Source organism: Ovis canadensis, chromosome 5 (genome assembly GCF_042477335.2).
Source record: "Ovis canadensis isolate MfBH-ARS-UI-01 breed Bighorn chromosome 5, ARS-UI_OviCan_v2, whole genome shotgun sequence".
In the NCBI taxonomy this organism is placed as follows: domain Eukaryota; kingdom Metazoa; phylum Chordata; class Mammalia; order Artiodactyla; family Bovidae; genus Ovis; species Ovis canadensis.
In genome coordinates, this window is record NC_091249.1 from 22,526,418 (window position 1) to 22,538,540 (window position 12,123).

Here is a 12,123-nt window from a genome sequence, read left to right on the forward strand (position 1 = left end):
GCCCGTGCTCCACAGCGAGAGACGCCACCACCATGAGAAGCCTGAGCGCCGCAACTAGAGAAAGCCTGCCTGTAGCAATGAAGACCCCGCGTGGCCAAAAAGAAAGTAAATAAATAATTGGAGGGGATAAAAGAGACGGATGCACAGCAGGCGCTCTGTAAACCTATCTTCTTTTTGTCCTCACTCCCCTTGTGCTACACTCAGCCTGTGTCTTCATCATTACTGCTTCCTCTCTGTCTCTGTCTGCCACAGACCAACTAACAGAGTAGGAGACTTCGGACTTCCTGCCTAGCAAAATGTGTGTCCAGGTTCTTGGTTGCTCCTTGTGATGGGGAGCTCAGCACCCATTAGGGCATCTATTGCAGCAGAAAATCCTTTCTCAGAGGGGTCAGGAGAGGCACTAGCCCCACTCCTGAAGTCTCTACCTTTGTCCCCTGGGCCACTTGACCCTTTTCAGGACCCCCAGATCCCTAGAAGTTACTGAGGAGAGTAGCCTGGGCCCCCAGTGGTGGCTCCTTCGGACTGAGCATGCCAACTCCTTCAGCCCGTTCCCTCGCAGGTTGCCCCCTCAGTGCCCACCTCATGCTGTGTGATGTCTGGCCACTGGTAAGCCCCCATTATAGAAGAGGGGAGAAAGAGCAGGATACAGACACCCCCAGCCCCTTGTGGACAAGGCCAAGTGGTAGGGTGAGAGGGTGCTAGGAGAGCCAGGGGTGGGGAGCAGAGAGGACTTCCTGGAGCTGAAATCTTGAAGAATAGGAATTTACCAGGTACAGAAATGGAGGTGGATAGGCACGCTAGAAGGAGGGACCAGCGCGCAAAGCCACGGCATGTGTAGGAAATAGTACAGCATCCCCTATAGCTAGAAGGAAATGCATTTTAAACATTTTATTTATTTATGTACTTTGGCTGCACCGTGCAGCTTGTAGGATCTCAGTTTCCTAACCAGGGACTGAACCCAGGGCCGCAGAACTGAAAGCCTGGAATCCTTAGCCCTAGGCCACCAGGGAACTCCCAGGAAATACATTTATTTATCTTTATTTTTGGCTGTGCTGGTCTTCATCACTGTGCACTGGCTTCCTCTGGTTGCGGCAGGCGGGGACTACTCTTCATCACGATGCACAGACTTCTTGTTGTGGCGGCTGCTCTTGCTGCAGAGCACGGGCTCTAGAGCCAGCGGGCTTTGGCAGTTGCGGCACATGGGCTCAGTTGCCCTGTGGCATGTAGCGTCTTCCGGGACCAGAGATCAAACCGGTGTACCCTGAATTGCAAGGCAGATTCTTAACCACTGGACCACCAGGGAAGCCCCAGGAAATGCATTTTTAAAAAGAACACATCTGCTATGAGTTCCTGCTTGGGGAGGAAGCAAAAGGGTCCTTCTAAGGATGTCCCAGGCAGAAAGAAGAACCTGAGCAAAGGCCGTGAGAGTGTAGAGCCTGCTGGGTGACTCAGTGTGACGATGAAGGGAACAGGAGGGGCTGGGGAGCATCTGAAGGCTCTTAAAGCAGGGCTGAGGGGCTTGGATTTCCTCCTGGGGTGATGGGTATGAGAAGGACTTAAGCTGCGCCTTCCCCCATCCCCATAGGCCTGTTGACTCAGCACACTCACAGTGAGTCAGCTGTGCCCCTTCTGATTATGCAACTTTAGTCTTTTTCTCTGCCCAGTCCCCACCCCTACCCACACCCCACCCCTCCCTCTCATTCCATGTGGCCTGGAGTCACTAGGTTCAAATCTTAGCTCTTCCTCTAGAAAGCCTCCAGCAAATCATCATAAGATGGGCAGAGACCCACCCCTATGAGGGTTGACCCCGGAAGATGGGTTAATAGCTCCCCTCCCGGATGGAGGTTGCACTCATAAGTTGAGAGGCTGGGACACCCTCAGTTCCTGTCCCCTGGCACTTGACTCTCTGCCACACTCAGCAGGGCTGGGGATCATCTCCTGTGTTGGACCCTGGTCAATTGTTCCTTTCACCCTTGGCTTTTCACTCTTCTTTCTCTCTGATGGTACTGCCTCTACCACCTCTTCCTCTTCCAGTGTTTTAATACCATCCAAGGGGACTTTCACAGTGGTACAGTGGATAGGAATCCACCTGCCAAGGCAGGGGACACACAGTCAATCCCTGGTCTGGGAAAATTCCACATGCCATGGAGCAACTAAGCCCAAGACCTGCAACCACTGAGCCCACGTGCTGCAATTACTGAACCTCATGCACCTAGAGCCCATGCTCTGCAACAAGAGAAGCCACCACAAGGAGAAGCCCGCGCACCGCAACGAAGAGTGGCCGCCACTCGCCGCAACTAGAGAGAGCCTTCACGCAGCAATGAAAACTCAGCGCAGCCAAAAATAAATAATTATAAAAATCATCCCAGGTAAACAGAGGAATGGATCAGTACAATGTGGTGTAGCCATTCAATGGGATGTCGTGCCTGCATGCTAAGTCGCTTCAGTCATGTCCAACTCTTTGCAACGCTTTGGACCGTAGCCCATCAGGCTCCTCTGTCCATGGGACTCTCCAGGCAAGAATACTGGAGTGGGGTGCCATTCCCTTCTCCAGGGGATCTTCCCAACCCAGGGATGGAACCCGCATCTCTTATATCTCCAATGGGATGTTCGGTTCAGTTCAGTTCAGTCGCTCAGTCGTGTCCGACTCTTTGCAACTATTTGCAACCCCATGAATCGCAGCACGCCAGGCTTCCCTGTCCATCACCAACTCCCGGAGTTCACTCAGACTCATGTCCATCGAGTCAGTGATGCCATCCAGCCATCTCATCCTCTGTTGTCCCCTTCTCCTCCTGCCCCCAATCCCTCCCAGCATCAGAGTCTTTTCCAATGAGTCAACTCTTCGCATGAGGTGGCCAAAGTACTGGAGTTTCAGCTTTCGCATCATTCCTTCCAAAGAAATCCCAGGGCTGATCTTCAGAATGGACTGGTTGGATTTCCTTGCAGTCCATGGGACTCTCAAAAGTCTTCTCCAACACTACAGTTCAAAAGCATCAATTCTTCGGTGCTCAGCTTTCTTCACAGTCCAACTCTCACATCCATACATGACCACTGGAAAAACCATAGCCTTGACTAGATGGACCTTTGTTGGCAAAGTAATGTCTCTGGTTTTGAATATGCTATCTAGGTTGGTCATAACTTTCCTTCCAAGGAGTAAGCGTCTTTTGATTTCAATGGGATGTTACTCAGCCGTAAAAAGGAAGGAAGAACTGACACATGCTACAAAGTGGATGAACCTCTAAAACCTTATACCCAGTGAAAAAAGTCAGAAATAAAAGACTACACATTGTATGATTCCATAGCTGTGAAACATTCAGAACAGGTAAATCCATGGAGACAGAAACACATTAATGGCTGCCAGGGACAGATGACAAGTGACTACTGATGGGGACAACATTTTCTTTAGGGTTGATGAAAATGTGATGAGACTAGGTAGAGCTGGTGGTTGCACTAAATGCCACTGAACTGTACACTTTAAAATGGTAAGTAATTTTATGTAAAGAAATTTTATCTCAATTAAAAAAAATCAGAGGCAATCACCAGTAAATGCCCCAAACAGTGGTGATAGTTTGACAGGCATCAGGATAGTCACACAGTCTCAATATATCTCCCCACATGATATTGATATTTACTCATTACAAGAGGGGATGGGAAGAGAATGGTATGTTTACAGTAGAGAAACTGGACCAGCTTCATTCAAGCGATCAAAATCTAACAAGACCAGTGTTGGGGACTCATATCAGGTGCCTCCTGACACAACCCATGGAAGAGTACCAGCATCACTTCTTTGTCAGTTCTTGCCAAAGATACAGAGCCTGAACCTGGTCACGAGGAAACTGCAGCCCAGTTCACTAAGGGATGTTCTGTGAAACAAATGACCTTGCCTATCCAAAAATATCAACATCATGACAGATAAAGAAAGGCTAAGGAACTGATGCAGATTAAAGAACATGAAGAAACATAACAATTAAATGCAACAATTAAATGGTCAGAGATTAGATCCTGGACCAGCAAAGAAACATGCTATAGGGGATATAACTGGGGAAACCAAAAACTGTCCGTATGGTGAAAACTGTCGTGTGTTTATATAAGAGAATGCCCTCGATCTGAGGAAACATACAGTGATGATGTGAGGGGCAAAGGAACATCATAGCCACATCTTGCTTTCAAATACGTGTGCGTGCTAAGTCGCTTCAGTTGTGTCCGACTCTTTGTGACCCCATGGACTGTAGCCCACCAGGCTCCTCTGTCCATGGGATTCTCCAGGCATGAAGACTGGAGTGGCTTGCTATGCCCTTGTCCAGGGGATCTTCCTGACCCAGGGATTGAAACTGCACCTCTTATGTCTCCTGCTCTTGGCAGGTGGGTTCTTTACCACCCATCTGGGAAGCTCTGCTCTCAAATACATATATTATATAATATCTTACATATTATAGATGATTAAAAATTATTATAATTTCTTCAAAACTATGGTTTTTCCAGTAGTCATGTACAGATGTGAGAGTTGGACCATAAAGAAGGCTGAGCACTGAAGAACTGATGCTTTCAAATTGGGGTGCTAGAGAAGATTCTTGAGAGTCTCTTGGACAGCAAAGAGATCAAACCAGTCAATCCTAAAGGAAATCAACCTTGAATATTCATTGGAAGGGGATGCTGGGATGCTGAAGCTCCAATACTTTGGCCACCTGATGCGAAGAGCCAACTCTTTTTCAATACTTTGGAAAAGACCCTGATGCTGGGAAAGACTGAAGTTTGCAAAAGGAGAAGGGAGTGACAGCGGATGAGCTAGTTGGATGGCATCGCTGACTCAACGGACATGAGTTTGAGCAAATTCCAGGAGATAGTGAAGCCTGTCGTGCTGCAGTCCAGGGGGTCACAAAGAGTCCGACATGACTTAGTGACTGAACAACAACAATAATTATAAAGTAAATTTGGCAAAGTGTAGGCTGAGTTGGTGAAGCTGGATAAAGGGCCTATGGAAATTGCATTTTAAATTATTTCTAAATGAAGTTTTAAAATTGCTCCAAGATCTCTGGGGTGCCCAGGTGACTGTCTCTCACCCTGGTACCCCCGTGCTTAGCCCCAGTGCTCAGCTGCCTCATGGGTGAACCTCAGACTCCTGGGTTTCAGCACCTCACCCCCAACCCATTCCTCCTCACTACAGCCTCATCACCGTGCTCAACACCTACAGGTCAGCCTGGCTTCTTTCTTCTCCTCCTCAGGGCCAGGGTGACCCCTGACCTGCCCACTCGCCCCTCCTTCCCTACTTGACTTGTCCCCTTCCTCTGTTTGCAAAACTGTCCCTCTCCTGAAATGTCTTTCTTTCAGTTCTGGGCTGAGCCCCCACTGAACCCTTCTCAGGGAAGCTCTCTCCTGGAGAGGGCAGGGGAGGTGTATTCCCAGCCGCTGAAACAACGCCAGACATAGAGCTTGAGCTTTATACCTACTTATTGAATAAATGAATGAATGAATAAGTGACCCCCTTCCCCCAAGCAGAATTCTCGCCAGCTTCTCTTCTGTGTCCCTCCCTCTGGCCCAACCCTAAGTCCGCAGTGCTGGAGTCTGGTTTTTTCTTCCCCAGATTGGGGGCTTCTCTAGGCTGGTCTTGGGGCCTTTCCAGAGTCCCCGTTCTTGCCACAGGGACAGAGCTCACTGCAGGGTGGTTGTTTTTCAGCATGAGTGATTCTGGAAAAGGCAGTTGGATGAAACTGAGCAAGATTGGCTGAGCAGGAAAGCTGTGTAGGCTATGGGGTGGGGTGGACCTTTGGATATTGAGGAAGGGGTTACTTTCAGGGAGCGCTGGGAATAAGACGGGATGTGGGTGTCTAGTAGCACACTTGAGACTCCTAGCCTGTGTCCGAGGTCCGAGGCTGCAAAAATCGCCCAAGGCTTAGGTCTGAGAGGGCCTGAGTTTAGAGTTGTGAATATTTCAGATATTAAGAGTCCCCCAGGAAGCTCTGCGCACGCCTCTGCATTTGTGCATCCTGGCTGTGTATTCAGGAGCCTTGCAGGACGTGCCTGGTTTCAGTTTCGGGGTGTCGGAGCTGGGGGGTGGCGGGAGGCGGCGGGTAGGGGAGTGTCTTGTTTGTGCCCGGCTCCGTGTGTGTCTCGGGCTCTGGATGTGTTTTGGGGAGGAGGGAGATGTTCAGGAAGTTGGGTGTGTCTCACACCGTGGGTTGGGCCCGCTGGCCAGAGTTTCCGAGAGGGTCTTCGGGTCCCAGGCTGTGTGGGTGGAGGGTGGGCAGGGACCCCAGGAGGCCGGGCCGGGGGCGGGGGAGCTCTGGGCCGGCCCTGGGGCGGGGCGAGCCGCCCAGGGTTGGGGGCGGGGCGGCAGGGCCGTCTCACTTCAGCGAAGTTGGCTGCGCGGAGGCTGGCCCCGGACGCGCCCGGAGCCCCGGGAAGGAGGGAGAAGGGAGGAGAGAGGTGGGAGGAGGGAGGGTCGCGGCCGGCCGCCATGGGGCCGGGGCCCCGGGGCCGCCGCCCCAGCCGCCGTCGCCCGATGTCGCCGCCACCACCCCTGCCGTCCGTGCGGACGCTGCCCTTATTGCTGCTGCTAGCGGGGCCGGGGGCTGCAGGTGAGGGGCCGGGACCCCGAGGGCGGGATGGGGTGAGTGGGTGGGGGAAGGGGAAGGATGGAGTGCAAGGCCTCCCCGAGTATGAGACTTGGTGAGGGGTGGGTGGGGGCGCGGTCCCTGGGAATAAGGGACCAGAGCGCAGGGGCAGGGAGCGCAGGAGCCGGGGGCAGGGACTCCGAATTGAGAGTGGGGGCGAGGCAGGACCCCAGAGACCGGAGGAACTGGGGCCCCGGGAGAGATGTGGGCTGGGAATGAAGGGACCGTGGAGCTCGGGACTGGGAGCTGGAGGTGAGCGGATCAAGATTAGCGGGGGAGTGGGGGGGCGGCGGCGAATAACCAAGAATCTGGGGCTCTCTCACCAACAATGCCTGTCTAGAGCCCTGGGAAGGTCACGATTGGAATCCAAGTATCCCCAGGTCGGGGACCCCTGGCATAAAAGCTCCCCCTCCCCATACACACACCCGGGGCAGGTCTGGCAGGGCTGGGGGCCGGAGGGGGCGCGAAGTTCTCGGAGCTCTCAACTCGGAGAAAACTTCCCAGGCCGGAGCGCGGCAAGACCCGGAACCGGAGCCAGAGCTGGAACCATAGAGGCGCCAGCGCCCCTTCCCCCGCCCGCGGCCCCGCTCCCTCCCCCGGCTGCTTGGACCGGACGGCGTCCCGGGACCCAGTCCCCGCCTGGGGAAGGGAGGGGAGGGCAGGGGGCGCGAGCCCACGTGCTCCTCTCCCGCTCCAGCGCCCCCTCCCAGCAACCCGACCCCCTCCCCAGCGGGCCCGGGTAGCCCCCCGCCCCTCCCCCTCCCTACTCTTCCCCTCCCCCGCCTGGGACAATGGCCGCGCCGTCTAGACACCCCCTCCCCCCCGGCAGCCTCGCGCTTTCTTTGCCAGACAAAGCGGGGACTGCAGCGGGGCCGGACCGGGGCTGCTGGGGCGCACCCCCAGCCAAGGGAGGCCTGGCCGGCAGGGGAGGGACGCGAGCCCAGTGGCCCTGGCCCTGGGTCTCTGGACGCTGCTGTGGGGCTCAGCCCAGGGAGGGGTGGGGAGAAAACAGGTCTCCCCAGCCCAGCCCAGCCCTGGGCGGGCAGATGGGGCAGGAGTGGGCAGGAGCAGCCGCCCCAAGAGGCCAGCCGGCAGGCACACATGGCCTGTCACACACTCACAGGACACACAATCTTGGATCACACATGTGGAGATGCAGATGTGTATGTGTGTGCACACACACACATAGGGTACACCTGCACACGTGCACACCCAGCTCACACAAGACACAGACATTCATAGCTCACACATGCTCATACAATCACACATGTTCATACATACCCTGCACCACCAGCCCAAGGCCTCACACTGTCTGCACACACTCAGATGCATATAGACAGATGCAAGGACATGCCTACACCCAGCTGACACATGCAGGTAAACTGGCACATCCAACCCATACCCAGACTCACCCATGCACATACAAGTCACACACAGACCCACAGCTATATACCCAGATACATACTTCACATGCATAGACACAACAACGTTTCAGCCTACGAACATCTCTACATCCGTGCAGGCCATGCAGACACACACATGGCCCACAGGGCCCACTGCTCAGTAAGGCCCATGCCTCGTGTCATGTGGCCCCCAGCGTGAGTTCACAAACACCCCTGGGCTCCTGTCTGGGTAATAGTGTCCTGGCTGCTCATGCCTTGAAGGGGACAGAAGCCATGTTTAATGCATTTGCATGTCCAGTTTATCTCATTCTCTCTCTTTGTTTTAAACTCTGTCTCTGTCTTTCTAGATCTCGTCTCTGTGTCTGTCTGCTTCTAGTTTCCTTCTTTTATGTCTGTCTGTTTTTCTCATCTTCTTCCTCTCCCTTTCTTTCTCCCCTACTTACACACACAGGCACACATGCACAAGCGGCCCCACACCTGCTGGCTCACACAAGGCCCCACTAACTCGCTCCCCGCCACACCCCTGACCCATCCGACAGGACAGTTAGACTGTGCCACACCGCAGAGAGACACAGTCCTTAGGGGTGAGGATGCTGAACAGGTCAGCTGTGCCAGCTGCCCCTCCCTCAACACAGATTCCGTCCCTGTAATGCCCAGTTGCTGGCTGCACATGGCATTCATTCATGCCCTGGCATATCTCCCCAGAACTAGCACGTAGGCCTGCCTAGTTGGAGTAGATGCCCAGCATCAACAGAAGGAAGACCCGGGGCCCCAGGACTCCCCACCCCTGCCCCCCCAACCTCGGGATCTGGGCACAAAGTCCCAGACCTCCCTTCAACCCTCGCAGCACCCCCACTTCCTGCCCCCCCATTCTGGCAGCTTCTGAGCCCCCACATCTGGCACAAGTCGGCCCCTCCTCCTGCCTGCCCCTGCCTTGTGGTTCCCAGGGCTCGAGTAGGCAGTGACAGCTGCAGCCCCAACAGCTGGGGCCGGGGCGGGGGGCCGTGGGAACTGGGAATGGGGGGGGCTCCCTGCACTCGCAGAGACGCCCCCAGCCTGGTGCAGCTGTTGCCTGAGGGAGCAAAGGACGGAGTCTCAATCTAGGCTGGGGTTCCTGGGTGCCTGCCTGACACCCCTACCTTCCTTCACCCCCACCCAGCCCCCCCTTGCCTGGACGGAAGCCCGTGTGTGAACGGAGGTCGCTGCACCCAGCTGCCCTCCCGGGAGGCTGCCTGCCTGTGAGTGCCTGGCTCTGAGCCATCAGTGGGCCCCGTGTGGGGAGGCGCGTGGGGAGGCGGTCTGTCTTCTCCCCCTGCCTCTGTGTGCACCATAGATGCTTCCACCACTTCCTTCAAGTGTGTGGCTTGGGCAACCTCTTGTTTCCCCTTTGAATGGAGCAGAGCTAAGAGTAGAGGCTCTGGAGTCTGCCTGGCTGGGGTTCAAATCCCATATCATGTTGCTGATGGTCTGACTTTTTAAGCCTCAGTGTCCCGGTCTGGAAAATGGGCCCACTAATGCCAACTACACAGAATTCACTGCTGCCTGCAGTCTTGTGTAAATCCCCTGATGGACAGATAATTATTCAATCAACAGATTTTCGGGGACTAGTGACAGTGGTTTGGCAGTAGTGGGTATAGCACCTGCACCTTCCCACAGCTCAAGATTTAGTGGTGGGGCCACAGGAACCCTGCTCTGCCACTTACTTTCTGTGTGACCTTGAGTGCGTCACTTCCCCTCTCTGAACCTCATTGATCTGTAAAATACGGTCCTTCTGCCTGACTTGTGACCAAAGTCCCCCCCAATGCAGTTGTTGGAAAGTACAAGGAAAGGCAGAGGGTTGGGAAAGCAGGGCAGGGCCTGGGAAATTGCTGAGCAGAGGCACACAGAGATCAATTTGAATTCTGGGCTCTGGGATAACCTTGAGCAAGTGCTTTGAGCTCTCTGAGCCTCATTTTTGCATCCGGAATATAGAGCAATAACAGTTCTCTCCTTTATGGAGTTGATTGTAAAGATAAAGAGTGAAATCAGCATAGTGTCAGGCATACAGTAAGTGCTCAATAAATGGTATTTTTTTATTATTATTAATGGTAGAGATGTGGAAAATAGGTGCCATAAGGAGAAACCTCTGAGGTTATGGGAAAATGCTTGGTTCCTTTTATAATATCATCATTAATAATAGCAGGTCACCCAGTAGCCATTGGTCGAGTCATTAAATGCATCCATTTATTCAGCAACTTGTGTGTCCAGCTCAAGCTGGGTGGGTCTGGGGTGACTTCAGAGACCCTTTGAAGTTACACAGGCACTTTGACTCACCTGGATGGGGGGGGGAGTGTCTCAGCCTGGTAGAGCGGGTTCCTCGGGTTGGGATGGTGGGAATAGGGGGGAAAGTGTGACCTCACCTGGCGCTACTCACCTGAGAGGCGGAGTTGTGGGACCGGGCGCCTGCGCTCTGGGACCCCGCGCCTGGAAAGCTGCCGACAGGTGAATGCGCCCCCGGCTGCCCCGCCCCCCCCGACAGGTGAATCACCGGCCCGCGCGGCCGCCCGGAGCCCGGATCGCCCGGATCGGAGCGCTGGGCTTAGTCTCCAGAGCTGAGCCGTGGGAACCTCTCCCCACGCCAACCCCCCCACCCCCCGCCCATCCCAAGTCTATTTCAAAGTCCTTTCGTGGACCCCGCAGTCTGTCACCGCTCCATGGAGCCTCCAACTCTCATAGTCTCTCAAACCCTAGTCTATCTCCTAGTCATCACCTCTTCCCAGCCAGTCCCCCAAACCAAGTCCATGCTCCCCGCCACCCCCACTCTCCCTCCCCCAGCGGTCTCCGGTGAAGCCCAGGCGATTGGGCGGGGCGCGGGCAGCCGAGAACCAGCCCGACCAGTCGGCAGGGGCGCGGGGCACAGAGCGTGGGAACCCGCCGGGGGCGCCGGGAGGGGACCGAGCGGCCACGCCCTGCCTGCCGTGCGCGCGCGAGTGGTCGCGGGAGGAAGAGCCCGCGGTGCTCGGCGCCCAGCGCAGCACGCCCCCTCCCGGCGCGCAGTCTTGGCGGCGGTCCTTGCCCTGCGGATTTTTGGGGAGGGGGTTTGGGAACTGGGTTCTCCCTCTGCACCCGCCCGTGCCCCAACTTGTTTCGCTGGGGGCTGGGGTGGGGGGAATCTTGTGGGTGACGCTAAGGACTGAGTCAGCTACTTAAGCTTAGCCCCAAGCGACCGGGACAGGCCAGAGGGAGGAACACAGGAGAGGGACGGGTAGCGTCGGGGGCCGGTCCAAGTCCCTCCCTCTGACCCCACTCTGGAGGTTTCTAGTCTTAAGACCAGCGCCCGTCTGTACCTTCACTCTCAAGGTGGCCTTGGTGGGTTTGGAGGGGCCTGGAGGCTGAAGGACCTTCTCCCAACAGGGGGCGCCAGCATTGGTGGCCACCTCCTCGCCGCAACGGAAGGAAGGAAGGGGTCTCTGTGCCCCCAGGAAAGGAACTGAGGCTTTGTGGAGGTCCGCCTGTCTGGCATGTGAGAGTTAGTCCGTATTGGTGAATGAGGCTGTGGGTTGGTGTCTGAGTATTTGCCAGCCCAGTGCGTCGTGTTAGTGTGTCCCTCTCGTCTGGTACATTTGGGGGTTCTGCCCGTCTGTGTGCGCCTGGGTGGTTGTCGTCTGGAACGTGAGGCCTTTTGCATTTGCCGTTTCCTCTACTCTTGCCCCCACAGGCCCATGGCCCCCTCCCTCACTCTCTTTTCCCACACAGTCTTCTTTTTTTCCCTCACTTTGTCTGTGAAAACATAGTTGCCTTTCCCCCACCCCCATCCCTCTGTCCTCTTTATCCTGTGTTTTAGTTTCTTGTGGCTGTGGAACAGATGGCCACAAACTGGGTGGTTTAAAACAACAAAAATTTATTCTCGCAGTTTTGGAGGCCAGAAGTCTTCACCTTTCTCTTGTAAGGACAGTTGTCACTCAGTTTAGGGCCAACTTGGATAATCAGGATGGTCTCATCCAGACATCCGTCATTTAATTACATCATTAATTACATTCCTTTTTCCAAATCAGGTCACAGTCACAGGTTCTCGGTCATGGACATAATTTTTCTGGGGCCACCACTCTACCCAGCTGCATCCTTCATGG

The 12,123-nt window shown here is 54.9% G+C and overlaps 1 protein-coding gene across 2 annotated transcripts in view; it reads left to right on the top strand.

Annotated features, from left to right (window-relative positions):
* Nucleotides 1-6,349: 6,349 nt before the first annotated feature.
* Nucleotides 6,350-12,123, top strand: part of NOTCH3 (notch receptor 3) — a 38,357-nt gene continuing 32,583 nt past the window's right edge. Inside the window, exons 1-2 of one of the 2 annotated variants that reach the window (XM_069589205.1) lie at nt 6,350-6,575; nt 9,174-9,252. In XM_069589205.1, coding sequence (XP_069445306.1) covers nt 6,455-6,575; nt 9,174-9,252 — 200 coding nt within the window. In that variant the 5' untranslated portion in view covers nt 6,350-6,454. Of the gene's footprint in view, nt 6,576-9,173; nt 9,253-11,499; nt 11,517-12,123 lie in introns of those variants that run through there. The other variant, XM_069589206.1, reaches the window with a different exon arrangement.